General features: G+C 55.3%; 1 protein-coding gene across 1 annotated transcript; it reads right to left on the reverse strand.

Annotated features, from left to right (window-relative positions):
* Positions 1-1622: 1622 nt before the first annotated feature.
* LOC114890948 (melanoma antigen preferentially expressed in tumors-like) lies at positions 1623-13672 on the reverse strand (the record flags this gene model as incomplete). Its single annotated transcript, XM_029214914.1, has 4 exons — positions 1623-2199; positions 3683-4291; positions 4637-4956; positions 13556-13672. Coding segments are annotated over 4 exons (1623 nt in total), but the record flags the coding sequence as incomplete, so codon positions are not given.
* Positions 13673-13848: the final 176 nt, after the last annotated feature.

Consider the following 13848-nt stretch of genomic DNA (forward strand, 5'->3'; position numbering starts at 1 on the left):
GCTTTCTCCCCAGGTCGTGTGTGGGAAGCCAGGTAAGGCAGCCCAGGGCCACAGGGCGGACTCCACTGTATGACATGTCCCTTTTTTTTTTTTTTTTTTTTTTGTAAATTTATTTATTTACTTATTTTTGGCTGCGTTGGATCTTTGTTGCTGCGCGCGGACTCTCTAGCTGCGGCGAGCGGGGGCTGCTCTTCATTGTGGTGTACGGGCTTCTCACTGCGGTGGCTTCTCTGCTTCGGGGCATGGGCTCTAGGCACGCAGGCATCAGTAGCTGTAGCGTGCAGGCTCAGTAGTTGTGGCGCACGGGCTTAGTTGCTCTGCGGCATGCAGGATCTTCCCGGACCAGGGCTCGAACCCGTGTCCCCTGCATTGGTAGGTGGATTCTTAACCATTGCGTCCCCAGGGAAGCTCGTGTCCCTTTCATTTGGATGGGCTGTCTGGGGGGTCCAACGGGGTGGCCCCACCCCACCCGCAAAGCAAATCTGACGTTCACCTGCTCTGAGTGCTACCAAGACCAGGCGTGGGTTTGTTCTCTCTTGGGACCCAGAATCCAGGGCATCAGAGCTGGCTTATCACCTCCTTGGCAGGGAAGAAGGGGGGTCTTCCCAGAAGAAGGGCATTCTCACCCTGGTGTGACCTACGTCCGCACAAAACGATGAACTCTTTTCAATGTGGGAAACGAATAGTAAACAAATGTTATTTGTCTATGTGAGCTTACTAGAATTTTGCTAGCAGGAATTAGGATGTTTTTACAGGACACAACTAACTGAATTCAAGGGGCTGGACGCAGTGGGAAGGTGGGTATGGGCTGGTGAGTCCCAGAGGCTCCAGATGGTCTGTGGGTGGATTTTGCCCCCAGGACTCGGGGCCTGACTTTGCACATTGAAGCCCTATCCTGGCACCACCCAGGGCCAGGGATGGAGGCTCTGTATCTGCTGGATCCACTGGGGAGGGTGCTAGAGTCCAGGGCTTGGATGGAGTTGGCAGCGAGGGTCCCTTGGAAGAATGTTCCCTCCAGTGGTGCTCACTATTGGACACATAGTACATTCCAGGCCCTGAGGACGCACCTTGTGTGCGATGATAGACTGAACGGCCACAGAAGTAAGTGAGGAGCTAACAGATGATCCAGAAACAAGACCAAAGGGAGGGAGAAATGGTGCTGTTAACTCTTGGGGCCGAACCTCGTCCAGCCTAGGGTGCCTGGGCCTCACACATGCTGGCTTCTTATTTAGTCACTAACAGGAGATTACTGAGGTTTAAACGGGAGAATCACGGTCACAGATCACAGCGAACACCAGGTGAATGACACTGAGGTTCCATTTATTTCTGACCGTTTCTTTATAACTATCCACGTAGGGATAACGCCCCCATCTACTTCTCAAGCCTGAATCCCCCGCTAGAAATTTAGATTCACATTTCTAACTCTACAAGATGCATCTCCCCGAAGATCCCATCAACCCCCCAAGTCACCATCCCCCCCGCCCAGCTCTGAATCACCTTTCCTTTTCCCGCTAACAATGAACAACTGTCCGAAACTATAGCTTGTGTTTCTTCGAGATGCGCTGACGTCTGAGCGGCAGTGTCCGCGTGCCCGCGACAAAGCCTGCGGCTCGTTCGCTGGGCTAGGCGGCCATGTAACAGGGGCACAGGATGGGCTCGGGGCTGTAGAAGGTCCTGTCGCCACAGTGCGGACAGGGGTTGCCGCTGAACCAGACCATACTGGGAAGCCCCAACTCCTGCAGCACCTGTTTGAGCCGGGCGTGCAGGTGCGCCAGGCGGCCCAGGTGGACGGTGCCGTGCACGTCCTCGTAGCTCTCCAAGGGCGCGGGGTACAGCACGTGGCTCAGCTTGCTCAGCCCCACGGTGTGGCGCAGCAGGCTCTCCAGCACAGCCATCGAGATGGGGTTGCCGCAGAAGCTGAAGGTGGTGAGCTGGGAGCAGTGGCTCAGGGCGGGCAGGAGGGCGCTGAACTGGGAGTCCATGATGCCACACTCATCCAGGTCCAGGTCCTGGAGGGTGGCCGAGGCCTTCTCGATCAGGACCCAGAGGGGCTTGGAGCTTATGCTGGTCAGGTTGACCCCGCTAAGGCTCAGATCCTTCAGCTGGCTGACGCTCGGGCACTGCGACAGATGCATCAGGTCTGCCTCTGAAATCAGGCAGTTGGTAATCGACAAGGTCTCCAGGGGGTTCTTCAGACACCTGGAGAGAGACAGAGCAGTCAGCCCCGGGAGGATGGAGGTGGTGGGCGGAGGGATGTGGGGTGGCCCAGGCCTCAAGGGAAGAGAGGCCCATTTCACCAGATCCCAGTCTTCCGGAGGATGCTGCATGGTCAAGGGAGAGGTGCCAGGCCAGCCCAAGGTTGAGCGGGGTCCTTCCCCATCCCTTATCTGCCGTGTGACGGGGTCAAGGGAAGGAATCCTCAAGTGCTCCCTGTGCTCACCCGTCAAGTGGGGGACGACGTACCCCTGCCAGGTGTTGTGAGCACAGGTAAGGTAACAATGGCAGGTGCCCACCGGGGAGCCTGACCCCAGGTCCCAAGTGAGAGAGGGGATCAGCAAACTACAGTATTGGCAGACATGACCTACACTGCTTTTAACTCGGGCTTCCTTCCTGCCGCCTCCTGGACCCCATCACCTGTTTCTCTGTTCCCAGTGAGAGTACTGGCATCTGTGCTTAAAGGGCTAAGCCAGGCAACGTCTGGCAACGTCCACAGGGGTCCAGCCGGCAGGGGCTAACTCTGGTCGCTGTATCAGCCACAAACCATCCCTCACTTTCCACAACTCTTTTTTTTGTTGCTGTCCTTGTGTCATGAACACGTTTATTCTTAATGCTTTGAGTTTGCAGTTGCCAGAAAGGAAATCAATCCAACTCTTTCACACAAATAAATCGGGCTGCATTCTCTCATCTTTCATCATTGTGTTCCAGGTAAAGCTATGATTCTATTTTAAGAATGAAGAACAAATTTCTAGAAGAAATAATTTGTTACTGAAGAATTCCTATATAATCAGAAGCCTTAGAAGCAAATAATAGTTGTAATTTGGACTCGAGATTGGAGCCACTTCAATAATGATACTCATCTGACTTTCTGCTTCTCTTCTCTGGACTATGTAGGAGCAATAACCGCTTAATGTCCTGATGGACGCCACAATTCTTCACTCCTGCTCCCTCCCCGTCATTTCCAGAATCACCCATTTCCCACATCACACCTCACCTGGAGCCTAAAGCAACCCGGGACAGACAGGAAAGTGGGATAGGTGGGAGGGACAGGCTCACGTGGACCAGCTGCTCAGCACAGAGCTTCCGATTTGAAACCTCACGTTGGATGGGCTTTCCCCTGGTTAATGTCGTCCTGCTTAGTTATTTTCCATCATCTCAGCTTAGACATCACTCTCTCAGGAAGAATTCCCAAAGCCACCCTCACCTGGCCCAAAGCCCCCACAATGCAGGTTCCCAGCAAAGAACCCCCTTTGACAGGCATCTAACTGAAGCCACACCTCTGACCCTAACCCGGGAGGCTATGTGACAAGATGCCGGGGGACGGAGTGGCGGCATCGTGTGGACCTCTGAGTGGCCCGTGCACCCTGGCACCATCCATGGCAGGCAGACAGTAGACAGACACCCCACGGATAACGAAACGAGAGAGGCCTGCCCTGGTCTGCAGAGAGACAGCACCACGCCTCACCTGAGCACCTGGTCCAGGCGGCCCTCGAGGAAGGAGATGGAATCCAGGTAGAGCTCCTGCAGGTGCTGCAGGCTGGGAAACCGGGAGGTGAGCTGGCTGACGCAACGCTCCTCCATGCCGGGGGCGGCGTGCGGTGTCATGTGGATGTGCGAGAGGAGCAGCCGGCGCAGGTTGACCATCTGGCCCAGGTGCGGCGCGAACCTGCCCAGGGTGGCCAGCTTCCAGGTGCAGTTCACCTCCAGGTCCTGGACGGAGTCGAGCTGCACCAGCTTCAGGATCTTCCTGATCTTCTGCATCGGCATGGAGAAGACCCTCAGCTTCTGACAGCACAGGCGGAGCGAGCCCCTCCTCTGCTTGACCTTCTTCAGGAGGTAGCTTAGGGACGCATCGGGGGTGCCCTCCTTGAGGCACAGGTCTATGAGCACCTCCATGGGGGCCGAGGTCTGCTTCAGCCACGCCCTTGCACCTTCCACCCGGCACCTCTTCCTCACGGGCCCGACCACCTCAGGCTCCAGCGGTGAGCACACACCAGCCCTGGTGCCGGACCACACGGTACAGAAGTCCTGCTGGGCGTTACGACGCAAATCCAGCACCTGCAGCTTCCACCGCCTGCGGGACAACGGGAGACACACTGAGCTGTGCGGAGACCCACGGGGACCAGGACCGCACGGCTCAGAACCCAGGCAAGGGTGCTACACCCCAGACACCAGCTGCTCCTCGAGCTTCCGGGGCCCCTCCTGGTCCCCACTTTAAGCGCCACGAGAAGGGGGTGAGCCCACGTGCCTTTTGTCACCTCTGCACCTTAAGTAGCCCTGCACGCCCGAAAGCCTATTCCCAGAGTGGCCCAGCCACGGCCCCAAGGCCTCCCCGTGGCCCCGCACCCCCACCCCCGCCGATGCCGGCTGCATCTTGCTCAGATCCCCAGGCCCCACCCGCCTGCTGGGTCGCCCTCACCTGGGGCGGACCTCCTGGGCAAGCAGGACGTCCAGGCCGTCGATTGCAGCTTGGAAGATCTCCAGGTGAGGCTTGTGCTCCTTCATCAGGGCCCCCAGCGGGAGGCAGGGGAAGGGCCAGGCCTGCACCATCGCCTTCACGGCCTGGCTGTGCATCCCGGCAAGGGCCGAGGAGAACAGGGGTGGGAAGAGCTCAGCAGGCAGCTCCTCCAGAGCGGCGATGGCCAAGGCCTCATCCCTCAGCAGGCTCTGGACGGCCAGTTCCAGGAGTTTCGGTGGGGCCCGGATGCCCACCCTGAAGAATCTGCTCCAGAGGGAGTACTGGAGGGACACCAGAGAGCAAGGGGTGGGTCCTTCTCCGGCCAAGGACCGGCGACCCTGCCGTCCCTCCACCCTCTAGGGGACCCAACGCAGGGCCAAAGACACCCCTCTGGCCACAAAGCCACAGCTCTGGCCCTGCTGGCGCCAGGCCCAAATGAGGGGACAAGGTGACCTCTCGCCCTATCCCATATCCACCCATGCTGCATTAAACCCCAGCCCCTCTGAAAGGTGGGTACCTAGAAGCCTGACAGCTGACCCCACCCTCTCCGGAGAAAAGCTTCTGATTATCACTCAAGGACTGAAAACAACAGGAATAAGGAGTTTAGCCCAACATGGCCTCTTCCTAAACTCCAACAAATAACCCAGATGGGAATGATGGAGGAGCACCCCACAGTGGGTACTGTTACCCCATTTTAAACTCTTTAAATCAGGGCTTCCCTGGTGGCGCAGTGGTTGTGAGTCCACCTGCCAATGCAGGGGACACGGGTTCGTGCCCCGGTCCGGGAAGATCCCACATGCCGCGGAGCGGCTGGGCCCGAGAGCCATGGCTGCTGAGCCTGCGCGTCCGGAGCCTGTGCTCCGCAGCGGGAGAGGCCACGACAGTGAGAGGCCCACGTACCGCAAAAAAAAAAAAAAAAAATCTTTAAATCAGACACCATAAAGCAGCATGACAGTATTTAATAGCATGTGATGTTAGAGATTAAGAAAAAAAAAACTGATTCCAAGATGTACCTATGAGTATTACTATTATGGAATTGTTTTTATTCCATGGAATTAAAAAAAAAACTTTTCATTTCTAAAATGAAAACAAACCAAAAAAGCCCTTTAAACTAGTAAAAATCACAAAACCATAAATGATATGAACTATAATTACTAGTCACAAACCAAATATGTAAAATGTCATCCAAAAATTCCAACTAATTAGATGTCTTACATCAAAAAAAGAAAAAAATCTATTTGGTTAAGAAATACTGTAACTGTCTATGAGTGGCATAAACCAGAGCAGAAATCAAAACGTTTGGGATTAAGGCAAAACTTGACATAGAAGCAAAAGCGAAGCCTGCTACTGCAAACGTGTACAGAAGGCGAAGAAAAATTCTCTACAGGACCTTGGCCTGCATGGCCTGTCCTGTGGAGACCCTGGCTGGGGCAGTGGTCAGGGCCCGAGGCCCCAGATGCCAGGGCGGGTGTGGTGCAAGGAGCAATGTGCTCAGGCCTCTGAGTCCCTCCTCTGGCTCCTGAGAAGCCATGATAGGCCTTCCTGGCCACACTTTTCAGATCCCAGCTGAAATTTCCATTTCAAATGGAAAGCGGAATCTTATTACTGGAAATCCATCCAGCTAACGCTGATTTGACTTTCTCCTTACACACAACTGATAGGATCCTCTGTCCACTCGTGAAAGCAAAAGATAAAAGAAGAAAACCAACCTGCAAGCATATTTGCTCGAAGAGCATGGGCCACGTCAAAACCATCCCAATGTCTGAGTTAAGACAGCTTTGTGCAGACCTAGTGGTGTCACCCCAAAGGAAAAAGAAATATAACAAAATTCCTGAGAATCACACAGTCACTTATACGTAACCTAAAACTGCAAAACGTGTGCCCGTTCATGGGGGAACAGAGGTGACACTGAGGGATGGCGGGTCCTCCAGATTTTGAGGGTTAAGGCTTCCCCAAAGGAGGTCAGGTCAAAATTACAACTAGGAGCTGGCTGGGAAGAGGGAGGGGCTGGGCGTTTGTAATGAGGCCAAGGAAATTACCCAAGACCAGGGAAAGTGTGTTGTGTTTGGAGGAATTCAGAGACTTTTGTCAGGATGGGCCTGAGAAATTGCCAGCAGGAGTGGCTACGGGGGGACCTGGTGGATCCCTTAAAGCCAAGGCAAACCCAAGACTCAATCTTCCTCCCTCTGTCCCTGCAGGCAAAGGGTGTTTCCTCCCAGAAGCGGGGATATGCAAATTGGCTTGACAAGATGAAATGTAGGCATGTGGGCTGGGAGAGGCCGGAACTGTGCTGGTGGCCAAACCTGGGACACACCTTACTCAGCCTGAAAGCCACTGAGGGGGTCAGGGCCGTGGGCTCTTTGGGCTCTTGGAGGCAGGGAGGGAAATAAACGTGGGCCAAGCACACATATCGGTGTCAGCAAAGGGCTGCAACCAGAAGAGGACTTGCCCCGAGGCTCAGGCGTCCTCTTCCACATCCCAGCCCAGGCTCTGTCCAGCAGCTTCAACCCTCATCATGACCTTCAAAGGCCCCTTCCCAGTGTTTGTGGATAACTTAACATTTCCTCAATCCTAGGAAACAAGGAATGCAAAGCGGCTTCAAAAAGCCCCCCGACCCCTCCCCTAAGGCTTTCACTTACAGGGTTTCTGATGCGAGAGTGCCATTAGGCCCACAAACAAAATTCAGCTTTTCTCTTGCTCTGCGTTAAGCATAGCTACTCTAACACCGAACTTCTCCTCAGGGGACGTGAAGCTCTGCTCGGTATTGAAGGGTCTGGGGGCGATGCCCCTGCTGGGCTGGCTCACACGTTGGTTCTGTTGAGGTTTCAGAACACAGGCTGAGGGAACCTCTCCACCCCCTGCATTGTGACGCCCCGACAATTCTATTCTGTGGGCGAGGTGGCAGCATTCTCTGAAGGATGCTCTCTGGTTTAGTAATTTCCCAGAGACTGCTATCTCCAAATTTCTACCGTCCCTATCAGCAGTTTGCCTAAAACAGGGTTAAGCTAGAATGTGCTCTATGGACACTCAACTCCCAGACCATCACCTTGACTGATCACCTGCAGGAAGTCGAGATTAGTAAGTTAAGCAGAATGTTCCTGATTCTGGAGCAGCCACTGAGTGGTGCTCGCACTTTTCATCCAGCACCTCAAATAACCTTCAGAGAAAAGCTGAAATTCAGTTAGTTTCCTTTTCAGCCTGGTGAGCCGGGGACTTGGCCAGGGGTGGACACTGCCATGCTCCGCTCAGGGAGTAACCAGAAGACCTGCTTGGGGGAGGGGTGTGGATGGATCTGCCCCACAGAGCGTTAGGAAGAGATGACTGACTTCACGTGGACCTCGGGGAAACAGGAAATGGCAGACATCCAAGCCTGGGATCTTTCCATGGGAACCCAGCATCCAGGAGGAGATCCAAGGAGGCAGGAGCGACCACTGCCTTCGAATGATGTAAAAATGGGAAGTATAAGCCGAACATTCTTCCCCAGCGAGCAGGGGACATTCCTCTGTCCACCTGCACCTACATGCAGAGCCTGTTTGTCCGGAGGCAGAAGGACCAGGGGCACAGCTGCAGGAAGACCTGTCCTTCCTGCCCAGTGTCAGGACTGGCCCAGGACGACTCTCAAGGCCCAGGCATGAGTCAATTGGGGGGACCTTTCTACCACGTCCTGGTCACCTGTTCTCATGCTGCACAGGCCAGAGCAGCCTCTGAGCTCATGGTGGGGGGGTGTCCTGTCCCCCTTCCCGTCTCCAGTCACAGAATTTCTACTGGGATTGCAAAGCATCTGCCCCCAGGGCCTTCCTGGAGTCTTTAGAATGCATGTGTGTCCCCAGGTTCCTGCTCCTGGCCTGTGCTGACGGGGCAGCCCCCTCTTTCTGCATCCCTGGCAAGTCACCCCACCTCTCCCAGAGCCTGGGGTGTGGCCACAATGCGGGGAGGGTGGGAGACCGGACATCCTTCCACTGGCATCAACAGAAATCACGGATTTCTCCCCAATTCTTCTGACATAACAAGTGTAGAAGAAGGTAAAGAAAAGGCCAGCTACTTTTCTGCATTCAAAGAAGCACCAGAAATGCTGGAAGATGACCCTTCCTGGCTTCCAGAGGAAGACCCCAACCCTGCTGGTCTTCAGAGGCACGAGGCTGACAGAGGCCCTGGGTGCCAGGCCGATGGTGGCTTCTCCTCCTTCGGCTCTCTTGACCCAGCCTCGAGCAGACAAGATCCTACTCAGGATCTGGTACGTCTCCTTGCCCTCTGCAGTCAGATCTCTTCTTGCCCTGGAATATTTTGCCCTCTGGGCCTCTTGAAAAATCGAAGGTCTCTGTCAGCCCTCTCTGCCTCTTTCTGCACTTGGCAAGATGTGGTTCCACTTCACATCCAATGACATCTAGACCGAAACAAGCAAGTCTCCCCACTTCTTCCTCCCCAGTGAGGACGCATCTGACATCCAGGTCACCCTGGGTGCAGCCAGTTAATCCTGAGGGAAGTGCTTCTAGAGGCAAGTAGGGGTGCGGGAGGCTGAGGGCCCACTCCAGGCTGGTTGGTCGGGGGATGGCCCAGGACGAGGGGGAAGGAGGGAAATGGCAGCAGAGCCAGGGGCCTGGTTTCCTGGCTCTCAGAGCTGTGTCCTTTATATGCTGAAGCCATGTCTGGGACCACTAAGGGCACTTGGGGACTGGGAGTGTCCCCAGGATCTGGCTCTGTTTGCCTTGGTCTGGGGGAGGTGCCAGTGGCTGTCCCCCTTGTCAACTCCAAGGGACAGAGAGGGAGCACTGACCCTAGACACAAAGATGAGAGAGGTTCAGAGAGAAGGGGAGGCCCCAGTCTTGGCCTTTGGCCCCGGAGAGGATGCTTCTCAGGACTTTGCACGGTCAACCTCGTTATTGCCTGAGATGGTGGGAACTGTGCTTTTGGAGAGAGGAGGAGAGAAGAGGGGGCTGGTGTTGCATCCCTGTCATCCAACTGACCCCAAATCTCCAACACCAAGCCATAAGCTTACTGTGGATCAGAGTGACACCAGGTGCGTTGGGCTGTCCGGCCCTTTGCACTGGACCTTTTTCCACTGGAGGAGGGTCGGTGAGCCTCAGGACTCGGGGAGCACTGGCTCCACCTTTGAGGGGACAGCCCACCCTGTGCTGAGGGCTGGCAGGAGGCACCAGGCAGAGGGGACGCGCTCACAGGGAGGTCTCCCGCCCAGCTGGTCCCCTCGCCCCCATACCCAGACTCCCCCTCTATCGGCAACCCTCGATTTACTCAAAACATTTACAGAGTGCCTGCAGCAGACCATCCACTGCTGTTCTGGGGAGGAACAGCCCAGTGACAATGTCATGGTCGTCTTCTAGTTAGAAGTACATACTAGGGAGATGATGTACAACAGGGTAAGTGTAACTGACACTGTTGTAGGTTACGTATGAAAGTCATGGAGAGAGTAATCCTAAGAGTTCTCATCACAGGGGAAAAACGTGTTTTCTGTGTAATTTTGTATCCATATGAGATGATGCATGTTAAGTCAACTCACGATGCTGCACCCTTTAAACCTATACAGGGCTGTATGTCAATTCTATCTCAGTAAGACTGGAAGAAATAAAATGTCATGGTCTTCCACTCAGGGTGTCTCTGAGGCACGGACCTTGCATTCAACTGAGCAGACAAATGAAAAACAAGCAAGTTGAAAAAATAATGACAGGCGGACGTGGCCTGCACGGTGGGGCAGGGCCACCAAGGCCACCATGCATGCTGGAACTGCAAAGCCAACCTTCATAATCTAAGGCAAAATATGACTTTTCCTGCAGCCGTTACATATTTTTTGAAAACGTTAAGAACCCTCTTAACACGATCCACTGTAATGTTTAGAAAAGTAAAAATAGTAAAGCTATTTTTTTTTTTTTTTTTGCAGTACGAGGGGCTCTCACTGTCGTGGCCTCTCCCGTTGCAGAGCACAGGCTCCGGACGCGCAGGCTCAGCGGCCATGGCTCACGGGCCCAGCCCCTCCACGGCATGTGGGTTCCTCCTGGACCCGGGCACGAACCCCTGACCCCTGCATCGGCAGGCGGACTCTCAACCACTGCGCCACCACGGAAGCCCAGTAAAGCTATTTTTTTTAGTACACTGTGATTTTAAGCACTGAGAAAAAGTGTTTTGTTTCTTTGCGAAAAACTCATCAAGAATCCTGTCAACACTGCTTCCCTGCTTCTCATCACATAACTTTCAGTCGGGGCTGAGTGTCCTTCCTACGCCCGGGCAACCTGTCACTCTGCCTTTTTTTTTTTTTTTTTAAATTTATTTATTTACTTTTGGCTGCATTGGGTTTTCGTTGCTGCATGCGGGCTTTCTCTAGTTGCATCGAGCGGGGGCTACTTTTCGTTGTGGTGCGTGGGCTTCTCATTGCGGTGTCACTCTGCTTTCTAAGCCTGGATCTGCTTCCAACATTTCACCCTTTGTGTTTTCAGGGCCTGACATTATCTCCAGGTTCCTTTACTGTGAAGATGTTAGCTGGCATCACTGCCTCTGGGACATCTTCATTTTTTTGTCACAACCATGTTCTTCATTGAAGCTTCTCCAGGAGATGGGGACAAGGAGGCTGAAGCTGGATTCTGAATCAGAATGATGAGTCAGTCAACCATTCCTCGTGTTTGGTAGAGCTTAAATCACCAAAGCATTTCACTCTCCTAGCCTCGGGTTCTCCCTCAAGATCTGAAATGTCGGCAGGGGCCTTAAATTGCGTTTTCCTTTCCCTGTGCAGTGGCTGAGGCTCAAAAGGGCAAGTCCTTTGCACCTGTGTCACAGAGCCAGCCACGAGAGGGTGACACGGGAACGAGGCCCCTGGCTCCTGGCCCAGGGCTCGCTAAGCCATCAACATGCCAGCCCAGTGGGACTGTGCCCGGGGAAGTCGCCTGTGGATGGGCACAGCCCACTCTGTTCGTGGACAGTGGACAAGGTCACGGACGAGAGCGGAGGACAGGAGCCTCCATTCAGGGGACATCACCCACCACAGTCTAGGCACTCAGCAGGTCTGTGGGTCCTGCCAGGTCTTCCAGGAAGATGGGGGGAGGGGCGATATATCGGGGAGAAATCCAGAAAGGCCTGCACTCACTGGTACCTCGGCTCAGCAGCCGTACCCCGGGAGCTCAGACTCCAGGAAACCTCCCAGCACTGCTTGCCCTCGGCAGGAGGAAGTAAGCAGATTCGCTGATACGGTGTCGCCTGAAGAATTTGGGAAGCAGCTGTGCACAGAGGCCCCTTCCACACGTGAGGCAGGGGCTAAGAAAGGTGTGGGGAGCCCAGCCTGGCGCCATGGCTGCAGAAGAGCTTGTGGGGGTCTCCGCCATGGCCTGGGGTCTGCTCATGGTCTGTCTGCACAGCTGAGAGGCACTAAGGAGGGGACCGTCTGGCAGCCCAGGGCTGACCCCCTTTTCTTCCTTCACCCTGAACATCTCTGGAGTGATGACCTTGACCTCTCCCCTTTGCACATCCTGCTCCTCTCTGGGTCCTGAGCGCAGTCTGTCCTGAAACAGCCACTCAGTTTCTGTGGTTCTGGGACAGAGAGGCCACATTTCCTGCTCTGGAGGCAGCAGTGATACTGGGGGTTACAGCCCAGTGTGCTGGTATCAACAGCACCCATATGCTGCCCAGCACCCCCAGGGCACGAGGTCGTCCTCGCTCCTGGGGTCCCTCTCCATCCTCCAGTTCCAGGTCCGCCTCCCTGGCCTCCTTGGGCTGCAGCTGGAGGACTCGTTGTGCCCTCTGGGTGCTTTCTTTCCGGGACCGCCCCTAGGCCCAGGGGTCCCAGCCCACCGCTTAGGGAGACCAAAACCTCCCTGGGCTCACCCACCCTGCCCCTGCCCAACACCACACAGGAGTCAAGTCTCTGGGGGCTGATGCCAGCCCTGCTCCTTCGTCCCAAGCACAGGTTCTGAACGTAACCGTGGCTTCGGGAATGGGACCCCAACACATTGCAGCTGCTTCTTCTAAGAAGGCAGCAGGATGAAAGCTCTCTTGGGAAAATGACTTGGAAAAATAAAGGCTGCTCATCCTCCTCCCGCTGTGAGGGCTTCAGGATGCAGATTGCATGCAGCTCCACGATTAACAGCACTGAGGGGGCAACAGGACATCCTGGGACATGATGAGATGCAGAAGACCAGCTTACCTGAAGATGTCTTCCACCGCGCTCGTCCAGCTCACGCTGGCCTCAGGTCCTCCGACACCTGGTCTCCCTGGTTTCCTACCGTCTCAGTCACCCGTCTCCACCCAAGTTTGAGAATAAGAACCCAAATTCTCGGGTTTCCCTGGTGGCGCAGTGGTTGAGAGTCCGCCTGCCGATGTAGGGGACATCGGCAGGGTTCGTGCCCCGGTCCGGGAAGAGCCCACATGCCGCGGAGCGGCTGGGCCCGTGAGCCATGGCCGTTGAGCCTGCGCGTTCAGAGCCTGTGCTCTGCAACGGGAGAGGCCACAACAGTGAGAGGCCCACATACCGCAAAAAACAACAACAACAAAAAAAACAACAAAAAAACAAGAACCCAAATTCTCCAAAAAACAAACACACGGTGTGTTCACACGTGTAGTTATGAAGCCACAGTGAGAACTCTGCTGGGTGAACTGAAAACCGGAGCCCCGACCCTGCCGTTTCAGTGAGAATCTGTTTGTATCTCCAAACCCGAGAAATTTCTCATCGGCTGAAGCAGCAGACAATCGAAGGAAAGACCTGATGCTCGGGTCTAAGGGACCTTCCTCTAAGGGCACTAACCGCCGTCCTGCAGCCCCAGTTCTGCCCCTTTCTCTGGCCCCCACACCCTGGCACCTCCCGAGGGGACCCCATTTCCAGCGCAAAGCAGCGCCCAATGAGCTCTGGCCATCCCCGCAGACCCGGGTTCCCTGGATTATTACGTCCCCCACGCGGCGCTGCGGCCTCTTCACGGGGCACGTGGCCCGGGTAGGCCCAAGGCGGCCCCCCACCGCGTGTGGCCTCCGCTCCAGCCCCAGGTCGTGAGAGCTCGTTTTCCGCTGGAGAACAGGAGCGGGGGCCCGCAGGGGGGGCCCGGGGACTAGCTCAAGGTCACCCCACGGGAACGCGGGGGCACCAGGACGGGAACTTACCCTTCGGGCCACAGCGCCACGCCACACGATCCCCCGCTTGCGCTCTGCGGACAAAGAACCGCGAACTCAGCAGCGCCCCGCCC

Source organism: Monodon monoceros, unplaced genomic scaffold (assembly GCF_005190385.1).
Source record: "Monodon monoceros isolate NGI ecotype Baffin Bay Population unplaced genomic scaffold, NGI_Narwhal_1 Contig6775_ctg1, whole genome shotgun sequence".
Classification (NCBI taxonomy): Eukaryota; Metazoa; Chordata; class Mammalia; order Artiodactyla; family Monodontidae; genus Monodon; species Monodon monoceros.